This window comes from Callospermophilus lateralis, chromosome 2, assembly GCF_048772815.1.
Source record: "Callospermophilus lateralis isolate mCalLat2 chromosome 2, mCalLat2.hap1, whole genome shotgun sequence".
In the NCBI taxonomy this organism is placed as follows: domain Eukaryota; kingdom Metazoa; phylum Chordata; class Mammalia; order Rodentia; family Sciuridae; genus Callospermophilus; species Callospermophilus lateralis.
Window position 1 is genome coordinate 84,086,674 of NC_135306.1, and position 21,143 is coordinate 84,107,816.

At 36.0% G+C, this 21,143-nt stretch overlaps 1 protein-coding gene across 2 annotated transcripts in view; it reads left to right on the forward strand.

The window, feature by feature from the left end:
• Positions 1–6,818: 6,818 nt before the first annotated feature.
• Positions 6,819–21,143, forward strand: part of Naa35 (N-alpha-acetyltransferase 35, NatC auxiliary subunit) — a 102,333-nt gene continuing 88,008 nt past the window's right edge. The window contains exons 1-4 of one of the 2 annotated variants that reach the window (XM_076846136.1): positions 6,819–6,890; positions 7,798–7,926; positions 18,499–18,532; positions 20,730–20,844. In XM_076846136.1, the coding sequence (XP_076702251.1) occupies positions 7,803–7,926; positions 18,499–18,532; positions 20,730–20,844 (273 nt within the window). In that variant the 5' untranslated portion in view covers positions 6,819–6,890; positions 7,798–7,802. Of the gene's footprint in view, positions 6,926–7,797; positions 7,927–18,498; positions 18,533–20,729; positions 20,845–21,143 lie in introns of both variants that reach the window. The other variant, XM_076846135.1, reaches the window with a different exon arrangement.

Below are 21,143 nucleotides of genomic sequence, written 5' to 3' on the forward strand. Positions count from 1 at the left end.
TCTCAGGAAATTGTTGAAAATTATTTACAAATGTTATTTTGTAAAGGCTTTTTTTTTTTTTTTGTACAAGGGATATAACCCAGGGGCGTATACCCTCTAAGCCATACCCCCAAACTGTTTTATATTTTATTTAGAGACAGGGTCTTGCTAAGTTGCTTAGAGTCTTGCTAACTTGCTGAGGCTGGCTTTGAACTCACAATCCTCCTGCCTCAGCCTCCTGAGCAGCTGGGATAACAGACATGAGCCACCATGCCCAGCTGAAACGGTTTTGAAAGTGGAAACAATTATTTTAAGTTATGTTATGTATGTGTATTGTTATGTAGAGAACTAGAGGGAGTTGATATCTCTCTGATTCAGTGAATCACACTTTCCTAGTTTTCTTCTGCTTTGATGTTTATTCTCAGAATCTTTTCTATGGCCTCTGCCTCTGCTTGACTCTAGATATTGGGGTTCCTCAGGAGTAAATTTGGGGCCCAATTCTTTTGCATCATTTTCTCATTAGATCACAATAATATCCCTGTTCTAAATTATATCATTATTGCTAAAACTGACTAAAAAAGTACTTTCACATTGAAAGTACAACAAACAAAGTAGGGCACATTGGCTTAAAATTTATAACTTAAATCCCAAGATTAATATATAGAGCTTCTTAAAAGTAGAAAAGAGGTCAGCATGGTGGGTCATGCCTGTAATTCCAGCTCTTGGGGAGGCCAAGGCAGAATAATCACAAGTTTGAGACCAGCCTTGGCAACTTAGCAAACACTATCTCAAAAAATTAAATATAAATAAATAACCAAATAAATAAATAAAATAAAAGGCACAAGATATAACTCTGTTCAACCCTAGGGCTGAAGATGCCTCAAGTGTACTGTTTATCCAGCCCAAAAGAAGAACTTGAAGGAGTCAATGGAGAGGTTTGGACATTTTATTACTCAGTGGTGTGTGGACTAGGGTACAATGGAGGACTGCAGGGGAATACACAGGATAGGTTGCATCCCAAACCTTTGTTTACAATTTGTTTACACAATTTACTATGTTTAGCAGCTGCTTTGAGCTACGTTTGATCACCCAATTTCAGAGACAGATTTTGACCAAACTTAACTCCGTTTAAGGAACTATAGAGATTACCATTTTCATCACTTAGCAGTTTGTCAAAATTTGAGGAGTTTGACCATATACTATATTGATAAGGCTACAGGAAAGTGAACACTCTCATGCATTGTTAGTGGAAATTACAAAAGGAACACATTCCATAGAGGGGGAACTTGTCAAGGGCAAAATTCCATATGCATGCTTACTTAGATTCTAAATTCCTAGCTGTAAAAACTTAGCTGAAACATTGACTGGCAAAACTATGAAAAGGTAGCAAAAGTTGTCAAAAATCAAAAAGGAGTCTCCTGTGTCAATCCTTAGATAAAAATAAATAAAGCCAGGATATTATAAAGGAAGAGTTCTTACACATGATTGCTACTGGTAACTATCACAAAAGAATTTGCTAGAATCATAACTTTGAACAAGAAGTACTTCTATAAGACTCTTGCCCAGTAGAACAGTTGTTTGTTCAACCTCAGACTGATGCTACTGTTGCTATTAATTGGCATCACCAAAGAGTATTGATTCAAAATACTTTATATAATTCTCTTCATTTTGTCTTTAAAAACTTCCCCTTGCCTCAACCTCTTCAAATATTACCAGTAGTATACTATCACACATGCATATTACTACAAGGCTCTGCTATTCCCATTACAATGCTATTCCCATTACAATGCTATTCCCAGATACAACCTGGTGTTACTTACATTACCTCTTTGTGTTTCTCTGAGTCAACAAGGCGCATCTACACAGATATCCACGGAGCATTTTTTAATAGCAAAATCCTGAAAACCTATTTATCTATTAACAGAGAATTTGAATAAATTATAATACATTCCCTCAGTGAAGCAGGACAAATACCTTTTTGGTGAATCAGTTGGGGCACAGACATACTAGAAAAATGTAAATAATTATACGTATATGTGTTGTAATTTTAACATAATGTTTCGAAAAAAATAAATGTTTATTTGAAATTATACATTTGAATTTTAAATTTTCTGTTACATAAATGCTCTTATTTAAACAAAAACAATAAGGCTAGTTAACAGTGGGAATCAGTAGTAATTGATAGGAATATCTAATTAAAAATAATGTGTGAGAAGAATGTAATATTATATTTATAATGTTAATATGTCATAAGCATCAGAGGATAATTATTCATTATACCTTAATACAGAAATTTATTTTAACTTTATAATAATTTTATTGAATTAGTATGTATTCTTTTTTTAAAGCTATTCTTTTTTAAAAAATACTTTTATTTTATTTATTTATTTTTATGTGGTGCTAAGGATTGAACCCAGGGCCTCACACATGCAAGGCGAGCGCTTTACTGCTGAGCCATAACCCCAGTCCCATATGTATTCTTAAGATATATGTAATGCAAGACTTTTTAAAAATTTTAAATGGTAACATCATGTTTCTGTCTATCCCATGATACGGCGGATTATTTTTATTTTTTCTGTTCCCTTTTCTAAATATATTTTTTGAGCTGCTTATAGTCTTTCAGACAGCTTCATTTCTTTTATATTGCAATAAACCAAATATAGTCAAATGTTAAATTCATTTTGCTTTGCAGTTTGACTCTCATCAAAGTGATGTCACACTATTTCCTGGTGTCAGCCCAATGTGGTGATATCCAGCTACGTTTTCTGCCGATTCACTGTTTAACGTCCATCTTAAAAAAAACAAAATGTCTATCTGCTCTGTGTGTTGTTTAGGCAGACTAACTATTTGTCAATCAGTTCCTTCACATTTATTAATCACTAGTGTATGCCTAAAATGCTCATTGCTTTTCCAACACTAGGAAATGTAGGATGTCATCACAAGTTAAAACTTTGCTTCTCAAGACAGATGGTTTTTAAAGCAGAGAGGTAATTGTATCACTGGAGAAGGTGTGAGGAGTCCTGGAGACTCAGGACAAGTGGTGTTCTTGATCAACACTGCAGAAATGAATTTAAGGATACATCAGTTAGAGGCACAGATAAATTTATTTAGTAAAGCAGAGACACATTCAAGGGAGAATGTGGGTTATCTAGAGATTGAGAAATCTTTGGGGGTAAAGCAAGGAATACATATTTCTGGAGAGCAATCTGTGACCTGCTAGGAGTTACTCCGGGATGTGTAGAACAGCAGTTTTCAAGCTGTGCCTAAAACTGAGTTACTCCATTTTGTAAAGCGGTACTGTGGTACAAGCTACTCCATTTGAGTTTAGTGCTTAGGTGAAATGATTCTATACCTTGTTTGTACAAGTAAACAACCACTGTCTGCCTAGCACAATCATAAAGAACAAACTGATAAATTTATCAAGGTAAAAAATGAATACCTTTGGACTTATCAAATTAATGAGATAAGTTAAAATGCATGAATATATCAAAAATTATATAAATATATCATAAAAAATGCATGAATATATCAAACTCATGTCAGAAAACCTAGGCCCATGAGCTTCTGAAACATACCAGACCACTGAATGAAGCAACCTCACTCAAGGCTCAAAAACGGAGAAGTACCCTGAGAATGGATAAGGTGGCACCCTGACCCTGTAACCCGGTCACTCATCTAGATCCTTGCCCAGGAAAATCACCACAGCAATGAACTTTTGAATCTCTGATCTTGGGTTTAGCAGATTCTCCTGCCTATGATGATCACACCAGGTCTACTCCAAGCCAATATCTCAATCTGCTTTCGAAAACATAATAAGTTCCTACACAGTTCTGTGCCCTGAAGAGGTTCTTTGACTGGTTTGTAATCTCTCTCTCTTTTTCTTGTTTGATACTGGGACACTTTACTACAGGGCTACATCCCTAGCCCTTTATATTGTTTAGACAGGGTCTCACTTTTTGTTTAGAGCATCAATAAATTGCTGAGGCTGGCCTCAAACTTGTGATTCTCCTGTCTTTGCCTCCCAAATTGCTAGAATTACAGGCACGTGCCACCAAGCCTTGGCCTGGTTCATAATCTTATCTATCCATCTACAATGAGTTCTTGCCCTCACACCTCTTCTCTCTTTGGTCTCAGTTCAGCCTCTAATCCCTGTGGCTACCTTTCTTATTTTCTATAACATATATGTATAAAATAATCATATATATACAAAACAAATATACATACATATATTTGTGTGAAGTATGATTTATGACTTGAATGTTATATATATTAGAAATTAAATTAGAATAAAAGAACCCTTGATTGCCTGGCTTATGACAACCAGGTGACCCACCAATATTGAGTGAGTTGCCATTGAGAATATAGTGTAGCCCATGAATTTATTGTTATCCTATAAATTCTGATATTGTTGAAAGACACAAACATGTTTGGTTTGTGTTAATGACATAGGTGGCTCATGACAATATTCAAGGGGAATGTGGGTCATCTTAAGAGGGATAAGCAGCTCCTTGGTCTGGAGTATAAATATTTATGGAGGGATAGTAGCTAGGGGCTGAACTGTAAGTAAAATTAGGGTAGAGTTACACAATAACCTATTAGTTTTCCTCCTGCTTGCACATTGTCCTCACATCCTGTTACCTTGTGTGGGTAAGTATGCAGGTCAGGGAAGACAGCTGGGTTGTTGAAGAGTTGCTTACTTTGCACTCCTAGGTGCTTCCTGCACTCCAGTGGTTCATAGGTGCTTTTCCTTTGTACTCAATGTATCTTTCTTTCTCTGCATCTCCAAATTCCTATCTCAATTAGAACTTGTGAATTGAATTTGGATTTCAAATAAATTATAGTTTTATTAAAGAAAATTTTGTTTTACTTAAGTGCCCAGTTCTGGTGGTATAAATTTGAAATATATTTATGTATTGTATTTGAAATGTATGTTATTTCAAGGATTTCAAATATATTATAGTTTTATTAAACAAAATTTTGTTTTACTTAAGTGCCCAGTTCTGGTGGTATAAATTTGAAATATATTTATGTATTGTATTTGAAATGTATGTTATTTCAAATACATATACATTTAAGTTCTGAAGCAGTCTTTCTTCCATCCAAAATGAGTTTGTTTTTTACCAATCACAATCAACACATAATACTGCACAACTCAGATGTAGTCAGTTCATCCTTTTCTAAATATCTTATGGCTTCTGCAAAAATCATCAGTTTTGGAGAAATAGGCTGTTTCTGTTTTACTGTAATTTTTTCTACATTCTCATCATCAATGTATTTCTTAGTATTTACTGCAAGTCAACCACTGCCTTAAGTGCTGGGGATACAGTTTTGATCAAAAGAAGGCAAAGTGCCTACCCTGAGGAACTCTCTTATTCTGTAAGAGACAAGATGCACTTTTTTAATTTTTAAAAATCAACCTTATTGAGATTTGACCTGCAGGCAACAAAATGCACACATTCTAAACACACACACACACACACACACACACACACACACACACTTATTGGTAGTGGGAATTGAACTCAGAGGCACTCAGCCACTGAGCCACAACATCCCCAGCCCTATTTTGTACTCTATTTGGAGACAGGCAGGGTCTCACTGAGTTACTTAGCGCCTCATTTTTGTTGAGGCTGGCTTTGAACTCACAATACTCCTGCCTCCACCTCCCAATCCACTGGGATTACAGAGGTGCACAATTGTGCCAGGCTCTTAAGTCTATTTTTCAGTGAATTTTTGAAATGCATTCACCCATATAATTGAAACCTTAGTCAAGATATAGTTTCCACCACCTCAAATCAAACTCTCTCCGAGTTAATTATTTCTTGACCCCTGAGCAGCACGGATCTATCTTTCTGTCAGTATAGATAAGATTTGTCTTTCTTTAGAGTTTATTGTAAATAGAATCATACTTCTTTTGTGACTGGTTTCTTTTGCTCAATGTACTTTGGAGATTCATTCTTGTTGTTGATTCCTCTTCATTGATAATTAATATTCACTATATTGTATGGATTCATTTTATTGTATGCACCACAAGTTATTTATCCAATCACCAGTTGATGGACCACTGGGTTCCCAGTTTTATACTATTAAAATTAAAAGTTACTATGAACATTAGTATACAAACATTTGTGTCGCTGTTTTAATTCTAGGTAAATCCTAGGAATGGAATTACTGGATCATGAGTACATGATTATAAGAAAATGGCAGTTTTCCAAAGTGGTCCTATTCTGCAGTACCACCAGCCATGAGTAAGAAGTCCAGATGCTCTGATCCTTGTCAATATCGATAATCTTAAAATTTTGGACATTCCAGTGGTTCTACAGTGGTCATGATTTGCTTCTAATCTGTGCCAGCCTATTTATATAACTCTATTTAAAAACTGATCATTTTATTCATAAATTTTAAGAACAAAAACGGTTGACTTGACTGGTGATATTTTGTTTTTATTTTCCTTTAGGGAACTCTCAAACGCCGTCTAGAAAATATAAACCCAGTGTCAAATAGTACCAGTATCATGGAGCTGTTGGAGCCGAGATATTCATTCTTCGGGAACCTCCTCGGCTTCCTTCCGTCACTTTTCAGCGCCATACAGCGCGGGCTCTGAGGTCCCAGTCTCTGCCCCTTCCAGAAACACGCCCACTACTCGGGACACGGTGGGAAAGGAATGTGACTTCCGTTCTCGCGATTAGCTCTAATTCCGCGAGAAGAGAAGGCTTCCGCCATCGACCGATCGGTGGCGGTGGCGAGGAGGGGGTGTGGCCGGGGAGCGCGAAGTCCCCGGGAGTAAGGGAGAGGGGGCGGGGTCGCGCGCACCAGGCGTACGCATGCGCGCACGCGGCCGGTCGGGCTGGGCTGAGAGGGGAGGGGGCGGCGGCGGCGACGGCGGCGTCGTTATTTCCGCGGTCCGGACGGTGCGTGGCGGCGCGGGTGGCCACGGGAGAAGTAGGTAGGGACCGCCCTTGCGGAGCCACTGAGACCCCCATCGCTTGTGTGTCCGAGAGCCGCAGCCCCCTGCCCGAGTGACAGACCCTGGGGACGCCAGGTCACCCTGCGGCCCCGGCCCTCCCTTTGCGCTTCAGGTAGGAGCCTAGAGCTCCCAGATGCCCTGAGTCCGTCGAGGCCCCGGTCTTGCCTGGTATTACTCGGTGACGACCCGGCGCCTGGTGTGCCCGCCCTCCTGCGCGGCGACAACCCTGTCCTTGCTTCCGCGCGCTGTGGGGCCGAGGCTGGGCCGGGCTGACCCGGGTGTGGCGGACGTGGTGAGGGTCCCCGTCTCAGGTGCGCCCCCGCGGTGAGCCTGGCTGGTGGGACTCTGCGTTGCGTGCCCGCAGGCTTTGTCCCCCGGTCAGGCTGTACCCTACCCCTGGGCCCTGGAGAGATTGGCCCAGTGAGTTCTGCCCAGGTGAAGTCTACCTTGACGAGAGTAGTTGTAGTTTGAAGTCCTGACCTGCGAAAGGGTACTTTGAATTGTTCTTTGGCTATTTGTGGCCAGTATTGAAAGTTTAAATCTCTGGAGTTGATTCTTTTTGGACCGGTGGTGGGATGGTTTGTGATTTTTCTTCTTAAGTAGTGGCAAGACAATCTATGAACCCTGGCATGTGGTGCACTATTAGTAAATGAGGAGCAGCAGTGATGATAAACGTGGAATTTCATCGCATTAGGTAGTGTTTGTTTGTTTTTTTTTAAACAGTACCATCCTCAGAAGAGTTCTGCTTTTAGAGTTTAGTAAGTCTTTCATCCAGTACTTAAACACAGTTTTGTACACACTCTTCCCCTGAAAGCTACATCTTCTCTCTTATACCAGTGTTAATTTTACAGGCATAATGGTTATGAAAGCTTCTGTAGATGATGATGATTCAGGATGGGAGCTCACTATCCCTGAAAAAATGGAAAAAAGCAATACAAGCTGGGTGGACATAACCCAAGATTTTGAAGAAGCTTGTCGAGGTGAGTTTGAATTTTCAGATTAGAAGTTCAAAAGCTGTGAAGGGGTGAAATCATGATTGCTTTTTAGACTTACCTTGATAAATGAAAAAAAAAATCAACAGATAATTTTGGTTTATGGTTTGCTAACCACACTTATTAAAGGCAATATGCATTAGATGTAGCATTAAATAACAGATGTTGAGATAATTTTTTTCTATTATTTAATAATTATTTATTTCCTCTAACTTGAAGTAACAGATTAGAGTACACAGCAATAATTTTTTATCTGTGAAAACAATTATGTTGGCCAAATGTATTTTTGTATATTTGAAGAATAAAAATGGTCAAATCCCATTATTTCCTGTTTAAGATCCTCTAATGGCTTCCTGTTGCAGGTAGAATAAAATTCAGACTCTTTTTCCACAGCTTTATAAAATCTGATCTCTGCCTACCACTCAGACTTAATTTTTGTACCATTGCCAGACCAGTTCCAGTCATAAGTTTCTTATTAATCATATCAAAGTGATTTCCCAGAGCCTTTGAATATTTTTTTTTTTTTTTTTTTAAGATTGCTTCATGCCAGGTCTTCACAGACTAGCTTAGTCTTCAGCCTTAAAAGTTACTTCCCCAGGAGGACTTCAAAACAACCATTCTAGCAAATTTACCCCCTCATTGTCTTTTCTTCTGTTTGACCTGAAGCTGATCACCCTGTTTTGTTTAGGTACAGGGAATTGAACCCAGGGGTGCTTAACCACTGAGCCACATCTGCAGCCCTTTTCTAATTTTTTATCTTGCTGAGTTGCTGAAGTTGGCCTCAAACTTGGGATCCTTCTGCCTTAGTCTTGGAGGTTGCTGGGATTACAAGCATGTGCCGCCATACCCAGTGAATGACCCTGTTCTATATTCTTCAGAGTGCTTGTCTTTGTCAGAAGTCTTTATTTTCTATTATTTTTCATTCAATGTCAGCCTCACTCATTAGATTATAACTTCTGTAATGGCAGGGATCATATTTGTTACCCTGGCACACAAAAAAGTGTCTGGCATATAGTAAGTTCAATATTTGAGAATGAATAGAAAGATGAACATGTTTGTTTTTTGAGAGGAAAGGGCATTAGGGAGATATGGAAGAGAAAGGATCAGATAAGAGTGAGAACTCAAACTTTAAAGAGAGGGTGGGATCAAGAATGTGGTAGAGAACTTGGAAAAAGCATAGGGACACAATAACTGAGATTAGCATGGTAAATGTACAGGTATAAGTTTATATAGCTAGGGAGAAATAATAGTGGAATTCTTACCGGATGGCTTTTCTTTGTCCAAGAAACTTAGGTATTGATGATAATGAGGTGGGGTGTGTTTGAAGAGTACTTTGAAGGAGTGGAGTAAAGACTTGAGCAGCTGTAGGTGGAAGGAAGCTAGCTGAGTATAAGCTGAATGATAAATCATGTGCCTACCCTTTACTGTTTGAAATACGTGTCTAGTTAAAGTATGCCTTCAGTGGGGTAGTGGAAAGAACGTTAACTGAGAGTTGCCCATATTAAATATCCGTCTCAGGGAGAGAGAAATATAAATTATGGTGTAGATTTTTTTTTGCTCAGAAGTCTTAGATGACTAAGAGCATGTTACCTATCTTGTACTAAATTTAAGTGCTTTATATTAGGGGCTATCAATTGTGAACTTAAATGGGTAAGGATATATGGTTGAGTTGGGCCTTATAGGAATGATCGAATTTCTGTAAGTGAAAGTGAGGGAATTATTCTGTATTAAAATGAAACCACATGAACTAGAGTTCAGTGAGATTTTTATGTTTGGGAAAGTGAATAATCTTGACTACAAAACAGTTTTCAAAGGAGGGTCTTCAGTGTTTCTGTTTTGTTTTCTTAGTTTGAGCTTGTTTTATGAGCAGTGTAAATTTTTTAAGGGTTTTGAGCATAAAGTTGCATAGTGTTTAGTATAGTGACTTGGACAGAGTAGCTTCTCATTAAATAACATAGTAAGCATTTGAGACAAATGTAGGCAAAAGTCCCAGGTCTGCCACTTATTAGCTCAGTTACCTCGGATGGTTTAATCTGAGTCTTAATTTTCTCCTCTGTATTTGTAGAGTTTGAGGGATTAATTAAATGAGATAGTGGATGTAAAGTACTTGATCCATTCAGAAATGGATATTTGTTTAGTGTTGAAAGTTTATGGAAGCAGCATATTTTATGATGTATTGGAGTGGAGAGAGCCTATAATATTAGACAAACTTTTGCACTTAGCCTAGGTTGAGGTATTAAATTCTTGCACTAGGATAGTGGTTGAATTAGAAAGATTATATGAGAGAACAAAGAAAATTCATGTGATTTGATTGGTAAATTTTGCAGTGACAAAAAAGAAATATGAGAGATGTTTCTTAAATTTCCCACAGCAGAGAATGAGCACAAATACTTCTGAACCTTCCTTTCCCAAATCTTATGGGTGGTGTTAAAAGTAGTTCATTCATAAGTAAGAGTATCTTTATCATTTTTTGTTTTATTTTAGAAATTCATGAAAAAACTTGCATTTTGCACTGTATTGCCCTGTATGTTAGAGGTCTTTCCCTCCCAGATTGTCATGTAAATTTTTTTTTTTTTAAAGAGAGAGAGAGAGAGGAGAGAGAGAGAGAGAATTTTAGTATTTATTTTTTAGTTATCGGCGGACACAGCATCTTTGTTTGTACGTGGTGCTGAGAATCGAACCCCGGCCGCACGCATGCCAGGCGAGCGCGCTACCACTTGAGCCACATCCCCAGCCCTGTCATGTAAATTTGACAGTAGGCAGTTCTATAACTTGTTATCCTTATTTGAATATTCTAGGATATGATGTTTACCCAGTTTGGTATGACAGTTTGAAGACTGCAGGTTGGCAGCATTTGGTTCCATCTAAATGTAATTTTAGTCTTATGATGTGTGTGAGTGTGTATGTCTGTGTTTATACACATGTGTATGTATGTGTTTTTGGGTGTAAATATACATGTGTGTGTGTTTACATATATATCTATCCTCTACTTTTGGGGAGTTTTAAGGAGAATTGAACCTAAGAAAGCAGTTTAGAATATTGGTGGGGAGAGATGCTTTGCTGTGGCTTTCTGTAACGTCATAGATTAGCACTGTTTCTTTGTATAAGGAACCTTGTGTAGGAGATAAGGTTTAAGTTCTACTTCAGTGTGGATTGAAAGGGGGTGACACATTATTTCGTTGTCACATCATACCATCCTATTAACTCTATTAGCTTTTGTACTTTCTCAAGTGGTACAGATGTAAAGAGATTTATTATCTAATGATAATTGTTATAGCAATTTGCTATTTATTAGCACTTTATCTTGGAACTAAAAAATCAATACAGAATTTAGCTTCTTTTACATACAGATTTGGGACATACGGGCTCTTGATAGTTCTTGAACCTGTGACATTAATAACTCGTTTTTTATTTTTGAAATAATCAGATTTATTGATTATTTATTATGCTTGTAGTCTAGTGACTTTCTAAAAACTACATTGAAAACAGTATGGTTACATCCTTTCCTTTAACTGACATAGTGGTCTCTCTTGTGATGGCCTTTGGCTCTACTCTGGTGATTTTGTTTGTTCTTAATACTATAAAATCTTTAGTGGGCTGGGATCATGGCTCAGTGGTAGAGTATTTGCCTTACATGTGTGAGGCACTGAGTTTGATTCTCAGCATCACATATAAATAAGTGAATAAAATAAAGGTCCATCAACAGCTAAAAAAAGAATTTAAAAAATTAATCTTTTGTGATGACCAAGTTGTTTTTTATGCACATGTTTACTCATTCTTTTATTGGCTCTTGAAATTCCTTTGGATTAAACACAAACTTGTAATTTTCATCATTTTTATTTGTTGTTAGGCAGGGTGGTACACATTCCTTCCATCCTCCCTATAACTGATCTTGAGGCTCATAATATTTTTCTAAATTATTTGAGCTGTGGTGCCATCACTGCTTTTTTTTTTTTTTAACCTGATAGATCATATGAGATGTCCTTTAGAAAATGTCATATAATTTTATGTCATCCCATTTTGCTACCTGTAAGTGTCTTTGATTTTCATATTCCATTCAGTTTTCTATATTTAGGTGCTTTCCAAATTACAAATCCACAAGTTAGACATTTCACTTAAACATAGATGATCAGATAAACAAATGATCATATAACATATCCCACTTCTTCTGCCTTCTGCATTACTTTCATACTATAGATAGATGGTCAACACCTTCTCTTAGAATTTTGATATCATCAGGTACCTAGGGCATACAAGTAACCCAAAGTCTGCTTCTTCACATCTATTCTCTTTTTACTGTAGTGTGGGAGGATATGGAGCACATATCCCATCTTCTTCTTCTCTTTTTGATGCCTTAGTTCATCTTTCCGGTTTTTAACGAAGGTACCATTGTTGAAAGCCCCTGTTATCCATCCAGTTTCTTCAGCCATTACCTAATACTCCTTTTTCTTCTAAAGTGTGGGATGCTTAAGCTTCTTGTTTCCTACTTTCACCCAGGATGTTTGTAGGTGCTCAGAATGTATTTAAGAATGAATATTCTCAGGTTATATTGCTTCAAGCCAAAGAATATTTGGATCTGAGTCTAAAAAAGTTTGAGAATCACTGTTATATTAAAAGCTGTCATTTTGAGTGATTGCCTAGAACCAGCATAATTATAAACACAAGCGTGGGCTCTGAAATTGTGGCAATAACTTTATTATAATGTTATCATTCAGGTGGTCTGGAATATGCTTCTGTAATCTTTTTAAAAATATTATCATTATAAAGTGATTACATAGCATTTAAAAATGTGCATAACAAAAATGTAGATTTTGGTGGGGGCAGGTGGTGGTGCTTGGTCAAATCAAGGGCCTTGCACATGCTAGGCAAGTGTTTTCCCACTGAACTACACCTAAAAGCATAGCACTTAAACTAACTAGCCCTTGATAAAACTTGTAGACAGTTTCCCCTTTTCCCTTCCCAATCCATGAATACAGTTTAATGAATGATAGTTGTTATGGGAATTTGCTATTTGTTAGCACTTTATCTAAGAGGAAAAGGATCAACAAAAATTGTCCTGGTAAAAAGATCTGGTCAACCTATAAATTAAATTTTTTAAAGATTTTTGTTTTTGAAAATGGAAATTATGTTTTCTTTGTGTCCTGACTTGGAAAATGTTTTCAGAGGAGGAACATGAGTGGGCTGGGCAGCACTGGTATTTGTAAATCACTTTAGATTGGGGCTCTCAACTGGGGATGATTTTGTACTTCAAGGGACATTTGCCAGTGTCTTGACATTTTTGATTATCCCAGTGTGTGTGTGTGTGTGGGGGGGGGGGGTGTATATGCTACTGGTATCTACTGGGTATAAGCCAGGGATGCTGCTAACCGTCCAGCATATAGGACAGCCTCTATCCCTCTTCCTCCAATTTTTTAAAAAAATATATTTTTTAGTTGTTGATAGACCTTTATTTTATTTGTTCACATGAGGTGCTGAGAATCGAATCCAGTACCTCATTCACTCCAGGCAAGTGCTACCTCTGGGCCAACAGCCGCAGCCCCAACCAATTTTTTTTTTCTTACTGCAAAATATCAGTAATGCTGATATTCCCCCCCCCCCCCACTCCATTTAGACTACTTTCAAGAATGTTCAACTATCATTCAACTTCTTTAACCCTGGATTCTTCAGGAAAGTAAAATGGATATTGGATAATTTAACATCTCTAACAATTAGAATTAATATAGAGGGAACAGAGGAATGGGACCTTTGATGCACTTTAAAGTCTCTTTTCCATCTTATCAGATTTTCCCCTTAGAGATGGGAGTGGTGGCACATACCTATAATCGAACCCAGTGCCTCATTCACTCCGGGAAAGTGCTACCTTCCCAGCAACTCTGGGAAGCTGAAACTGGAGGATTGCAAGTTTGAGGACAGCCAGGGCAATTTAACAAGGTCTTGTCTTAGAAGTTTAAAGGACTAGGGTATAGCTCATTGGTAGAACATCCCTTGGTTCAATCCTCAGTACTGTAAAAAGGGAAAAAAAAGAGAGAGAGAGAGAGAGAGATATTTTCCCTTTAATCATATATCTTACATTATTTTAGAAGCTTTTGGTCAATAGAAAATGAGTACCTGAAAGACATAATTTTCCCCTTTTTAACTGATTATTTTGGTATTTATGATTCTAGATAGCATATTTTTATTACTAGTTCTTGATTCTTATCCTCTATTTAGTCATTATCTATGAACTTTTAGAGATAGCTACATTGTTATGTTATACAGAACTGTTAGCTGAACTTAGGGTTAAAACTATTCTACTTTACCCTTTGTGTATAACTATTTTTCACAAAAATTTCACAGAAAATCACACATTAATTATACTTCAGACTCTTACCAGTCCTCTGTTTTCTTTAGATATTTATCCTATTGGTTTGTCTCTGTTAAGAAATTTCTTGACCATCTTGATTGCTATTGGGCTTCTTACCTTTTGGATCTGTATGCAACTTCATTCTGAGCTTGTGCTCATCATTAGCCTAGGGTGTCTTTTCTCCTTGTGGGATGTTATTATTGTCTTCCTGATAAAATGTATGTGATGTACAATTTTGGGGTGTGCTCTGAATGTCTGAAAATGTCTTTATTTCTGTTCTCCAACTTAATGGATGGTACCATTTGAGTACCTTGGAGAATTTGAGGGCATTTTATGTTGATTGTTGTTTCAATGTTGCTATTAAGAAGTTTGGTTCTTGAGCTTTCATATGTAGCCTTTCAGAATCTTGTTTATCCACTGGGTCCAGAACTTACATAGCAGTTGCCTTGTTGACTCTGAGGCCCTTTCATTTTGATACTTCAGTTCTAGTAAGTGTCCTTGAATTATTATTCTACTTTTCTACACTGTCCTTACTTTGTCTTTTCCCTCAACTCTATCTTCCAATCTTCTCTTGAGAATTTATTTTCTGATGTGGGTTTTTTGTTTTGTTTTGTTTTCCTTTTTTCTTATTTTGGTGCTGGAGATTGAACTCAGGAATCTTGATCATGCTAAGCACTTGGTATGCCCCCTGCTGTGATGATGTTTTTAATTTTACATGTTTGTCTCTGAATATTTCTTTGTTTGTTTGTTTGTTTGTTTGTTTCTTTCTTCTTCTTCTTCTTCAAGCATATCCTATTTTTGTTTCAGTGTTACACTATTTTATCTCTTTAAGTGTAATAATAGTTCTTTTGAATTTTTGTTTACCCATATATGTTTACTCCACTTCAGATGGAGGACTAAAAAGCCTGTTGGAAGCTCTGAATTTCTGAGTGGGACCCTTTGTGAACACCAATATGGAGTGATTTGACTTGGCTTTCATGTTGGAGAACATTGAATATCAATTTTGTAGCTCTTTCTTCTTGGAAAACTATATTCTCTAGAGAAAATTTACCTAATCTGCCTTGAGGTTGAGGATCTGACATGACTGCCCATGACTTAACAGTTAAGTGACGGGAGTGGTCTGAAGTATTCACATGTTCACTTAGTACTTCTCTTTCTAGTATTGTACCCTGGCCTTCAGTTTTATTTGTTGTTCCTTAAGACTCTATTTTACTCTCTCCGAAGTGTTCAGGATTACCCAGGGTGTTTAAGGGATTTTATAAATCATACAGTTTAACCTTTCATTTTATAGATAAGAAAACCAAGTTCCAGAGTGATGGATTTGCTAATAGCTTGTGGGGTGTTTTTAAGTTTGGTGAAGCTATTTGGTTCCTATTTATCCTTAGTGTATGATAGATTATTACAGTAGTTCTTAAACTTTTTGGATCAGGATTCTATTATATACCTTAAAATTATTGTCCATGTGTATTTACTAGAATTTAAACTGAGAAATTTTAAAACTTTATTAATTCATTTAAAAGCAATCATAATAAACCCATTGAATGTTAACAACTATGTATTTTTAAATGAAAAATATGTGTGTTCCAAAACAAAAAATAATTTAGAAAAGTGGAGTCATTTCTATTTTTGCAAATATACTTAACGTCTGCCATGATAAAGGGCCACTGAATTTTCATATTTGCTTCTGTAATTGCTTGAAGCATATGAAATAAATCTGGCCTCACCAAATATGTAGTTGAAAAATGGAAGAGTCTTTTCAGATGATTGTGGTTGTTCTTTGATACTATACCCAAAACTTGATAGGTTGTAGTTTCAAGATTAAAGATTAGTTGCAATGTGGAATGTGAAACCCTATCAGTGGGCTTTTTATTCTGTTACATTAAAAATCTATTGGTTTCTTTTAGATTTTAATGAATCTTCAATCCTTGCCTGATTCTGTAGCATGTACTGCCATTGGAAAATATTGGTTCAGTGAGTTATGCAGATTTTCCAAATTAACACATTTCATTGTACAGTAATAAGAAGCACTTTTGTTAATATCACTGATATAGAAAGGTCTTCTGAGTGTTGGGAAACTGTCAGAGTGGCACATGTTTTCCAAAATATAAATTTTTGCTTGAAAGCTCAAATTTTATCATTGACAACAAACATTGTAACTTTTTTCTTGAATCAGTAAAGTCATTTTTTTTTTAAATGCCATATTCTCAAGTCTAAATAACCCTGAGAAAGTTATCTTACTTTGGTATTCAGCAGAAGTATTAATGTCTTCCTCTTTTGCTGAGTACAGTATTTAATGGGCATTACTCAGAGGTTGAGATTTGAAAGATTAATTAGGGGCAATGTATTAGGAACCTACAAAATTTAAGAAGGCAGGAATTGAAAATGTCTCCTCACATTTTACACTGTAGATAACTTCCTAGCCATACCCTGGTCCTGGCCCTGGCCCTGAGATTAATTTTTATAGCTTTATCAAGGATTTTTTTTTTCTTGATTTTTTTTTGTTGTGTTAAGATAAACCTAATGTAAAAAAATTCCATCTTATTTTTAATCATTCAGTTCAGTGGCGTGTTTTGTTGTTGTTGTTGTTTTGGTGCTAAGGATTGAATTCAGGGGCACTTCAGCCCTATTTTGTATTTTATTTCAAGACAGGGTCTCACTGAGTTGCTTAGTGCCTTGCTTTTGCTGAGGCTGGCTTTAAACTCGCGATTCTTCTACCTCAGCCTCCTCAGCTGCTGGAATTACAGGTGTGCTCCACTATGCCAGCCTTCAGTGGTATTTTATACTTTGATAATGTTGTGCTACAATTGCTACCATTTGTCTCTGTAAATTTTTTCATCTCGCAAACTGACACTTTGTATCTGTTAAACAGTTATCTCCCTGTTTCTCCCCCTCCTCCTCATCCCCTGGCAATTACCAGTCTATAGTCTGTGTCAGTGATTTTTAACTAAATCTTCATACAGGTAGAATCACACAGTATTTGTTTTTCTGTGATTGTTTTTCCCAACTAGTGTAATGTCCTTAAGGATCATCCATATTTCAGCATATGTCAGAATCTCTTTCCTTTTTAAGATTGAACAGTATTCCATTGTATACATATGGGACATTTTGATTATCTGTTTATTCATTGATGGGCACTTAGGTTGCTTCCATCTTTTAGCTGTTGTAAATAATACTGCTATGGACATGGGTGTTCAGAAATTCCTTCAGGATCCTTTTTCAGTTCTGGGTATGTGCTCAGAAGTGTAATTATTGGATTCTGTGGTAATACTCTTTTTTAATATTTTGAGGAACAGCCACATTGTTCATATTGTTTTCCACAATGGCTGTACTATCTTAGAATCCCACCAAAAATGTCTTCACATCCTTATAATACCTGTATTCTGTTTTTTCTTTTAATATATTTTTAATTGTAGATGTACACAATATCTTTATTTTACTTATTTTATGTGATGCTGAGGATCAAACCCAGTGCCTCACGCATTCGAGGCAAGCACTCTACCACTGAGCTGCAACCCCAGCTCCTCTTTCTTTCTTTTTTGATAATATTGGGGATTGAACCCAAGGGCATTTAACCACTGAGCTGCATCCCAGTCTTTTTTCTTAAAATAATGCACCAAAATTTATATGCTGGAAATTGAACCCAGGGCCTCACACATGAGCTATGTCCCCAGTATATTTTTTATTCTTTAATCATTGGCATCCTAATAGGTGCAAGGTGGTGTCATTTTAGTTTTTGATTGTGTTTCCTTAGTGAATAGTAATCATCAAAGACATTCTTAAGTGAAATTGAATTTTGGAGGGGGGGTTCTTTTTAACTGAAAGTGAACAATATTAGTTTAGTTTGTGCTGAAGCTACAACAGTTTTGTATATTATTGCTGTTTTTCTACCCCTTCCCACCATTGCTTTTGCATCACCAGTGCAAATGTCAACACAGTGCAAAATACAACAGAAGTTATTTTAATATCACCAACTCCTGGGTTCCCATATCACTTTTGGGAATCTCTAGCTTATATTTTCTGTTATGCTTTAATGTCATTTATCCATTTTGGTACCTGGAACTGTTAAAAGTTTTTTAACATATGATTAACTAGGAGGATTGGGTAAAGTTCTGGATATTGCTTCTTTACATCTTTTTAGGTGATTACGTTTTTAAAGTTTTTTTGTTAGAATTGAAAGTTAAATATATTAAAAGGATTTTTTCTCTTGTTTATTTTAGAATTAAAGTTGGGAGAACTGCTTCATGATAAATTGTAAGTATGTGTCCTGTGAATACTCTTGTGTCATATTTTGATCTAGTTTTTTCTTAAATGTAGTAGTGTTGGGTAAGTTTACTTTTAAAAGATTGTAAAAATGAATTATATATATGTATATGCACACACATACACGTTTAACTTTGGTGAGCTGTTCTGGGGCAGCTGACCCCAATTGGGATGTGAAATGGCTGTTACCTAGTGAAATTATGACTTACATGATTCTTTTCTTGAGGGTGGATGTACTGAATGTGGAATTTCTTGAAAAGATATCATTTGTATGTCACGTATGATTGGCTGGTTGATGACCAATCTTCCGGTGATTAAATGCCTGTATAGAAGTAAATTGAGAATCCCTGGAAAAAATAAAAGGAAATGCTTAATTATATTTATACTTCCATAGGTAGCCTCTGTTTCCATATTACTATGGCCAGGCTTAGTTTCAAGTTTCGAAATACAGAATTTTGAAATAGTAAGTGGACAGGATTGGACATGTCTTTTTTAGTAAGAGGAGACACTCACAAACAAAAAGTCCTTCTCAAACTTTCATGTGCATCAGGCTTATCTGGAGGGCTTTTAAAAGCACGTATTGCTGGCTCCTATCCCCAATGATGTGTATTTAATAGGTCTGGTATGGAGCCACAGATTTTGAATTTCTCACATATTTCCGGATAAGGTTGATGTTGTTGTTCCACTTCGAGAATTCAAAATATTTCCTCAGTTGCAATTACCAACTTTTTCCTGTATTGCTTTGTGAATTATTGAAGAAAAGCTTTTTGTTTGTTGGCTTGTTTTAGGTTTAGAACTTATACCTGCCTCAGGCTTATTTTTTCAAATTGTGTGAATAAGAAATTTAACTTTTTCCATGAGGTTACCCATTTTTCTGACAGTATTTATTGAGTGATCGTTTTTCTCCAGTGATTTGTAATTTCACCTTTATTATACATAGTTTTCACAGAAATTTAGGTGTGGATTCTTTATATTCTTTTCCATTTTTCTATGTATTCTAGAAAGTTTTTAATTATTATAGCTTTGTTTTTTACTTTTATTTTTTATCGTGTAGGGAATTAAACCCACACCCTAATCAATGCTAGACAAGTTCTCTACCAATGAGCTATATCCCCAGCCCCAAATGTTGTAGTTTTATAGTTTATTTGATATTTGGTTAATCTATATTTTTTTATTGACAAAATTCTCTTCCATTTTTATATATTTTCTCTTCTAGCTTGAGAAGCTCTTTGAAAAATATTATTTGGGATTTGGTTATTAGTCATCAAATTTGTAGATGGGAGTTGTCTTTAATAATATGGTCATATTGTCAGTAAATTGAAGCATTAGATGAGAGTGGTTGGAAGAAAATCTCTCTTTTTTTTTGCTTTCCCACATTTTTTTATTGGTGCACTATGTTTGTATGTACCGATAGGATTCATTGTTATATATTCATACCGTCTCCTTTTTTTTTTTTGATATTTTAACTACTTTTTATCTGAGAAATGATAGGATTGGATATGTGATAGTGTAGTTGTCTTTTCTGCTTGTTTAATGACTTAAGAAAGTAAGTCATTAGCTTGATGACTAGTCAAGCTTCTTTTAGGCTTTTTTGTTTTCCTCTTCCATTTCTTGAGGTATGTGTATCTCAAGGATATTCTTATTAATCAGTTAACAGACTGTCACAATTGTTTGGCCTTATGGCAAATTAGTAACAAATATCAGACTGTTAGGATTTCTAGAGTGTTTATTATTTCAAGTTGCCAAAACTTTGGGCATTGTAGACTTCAGTGTGCCAGATTATTGTACTTTCAGCCATGAAGAAAATGAAGAAAAAGTGAAAGTGATAACGATTGTTCGAAATATGACTTTCTGAATGCTAGAGGAAATTATTTAAAGAAGGCAAAGTGCAATCCATTATAGATCAGTTGATCTGTTTTATTCCAAAAATTTCTAATGCACAGCCTTTTCGAATGAAGAATAAAAAAACATTTTAAATTTCTTCTCACAGTACTTGTAAAATAATTTGCATGGCAAGTACATGAAAGCATTTTTGTTAAGGGATGATTAATTGAAGTAGAAGTATTAGCAAATTAGAAAGACTTTAAATACATAGAATACCATAGTTGCTAAAAGTATCTTAATAAAATTTAATGTAGGAATTTGGGTTTGGGTTCAAAAACAATTTGTGGGACTGATTTATTTGCAGATTTGGTCTTTTTGAAGCCATGTCTGCTATTGAAATGATGGATCCCAAGATGGATGCTGGCATGATTGGCAATCAAGTTAATCGAAAAGTTCTCAATTTTGAACAAGCTATCAAGGTTGTATTTTTTGTGTTTTCTTTTACCTTTGTTACTTCATATGTTAAAACCTGTGCTTAATAATGAAATCAAACATACTATGTTAAAGTGGATTTTTTTGAAAGTAACTCAAGTATGATAAACAAGAATTAGTTCTAACATTTACCATCTACCTTTTGAACTCTAGAAATTAATTATAAACTTGCTCTAAATTTGTGCATTTGTGTATTTTTAACTTAATTTTTGAAAGCATTTTAGTATATATTCAAATACCAGGATAATTGGCTTGGAAGATTACATTTTATGTAATAATATATTAA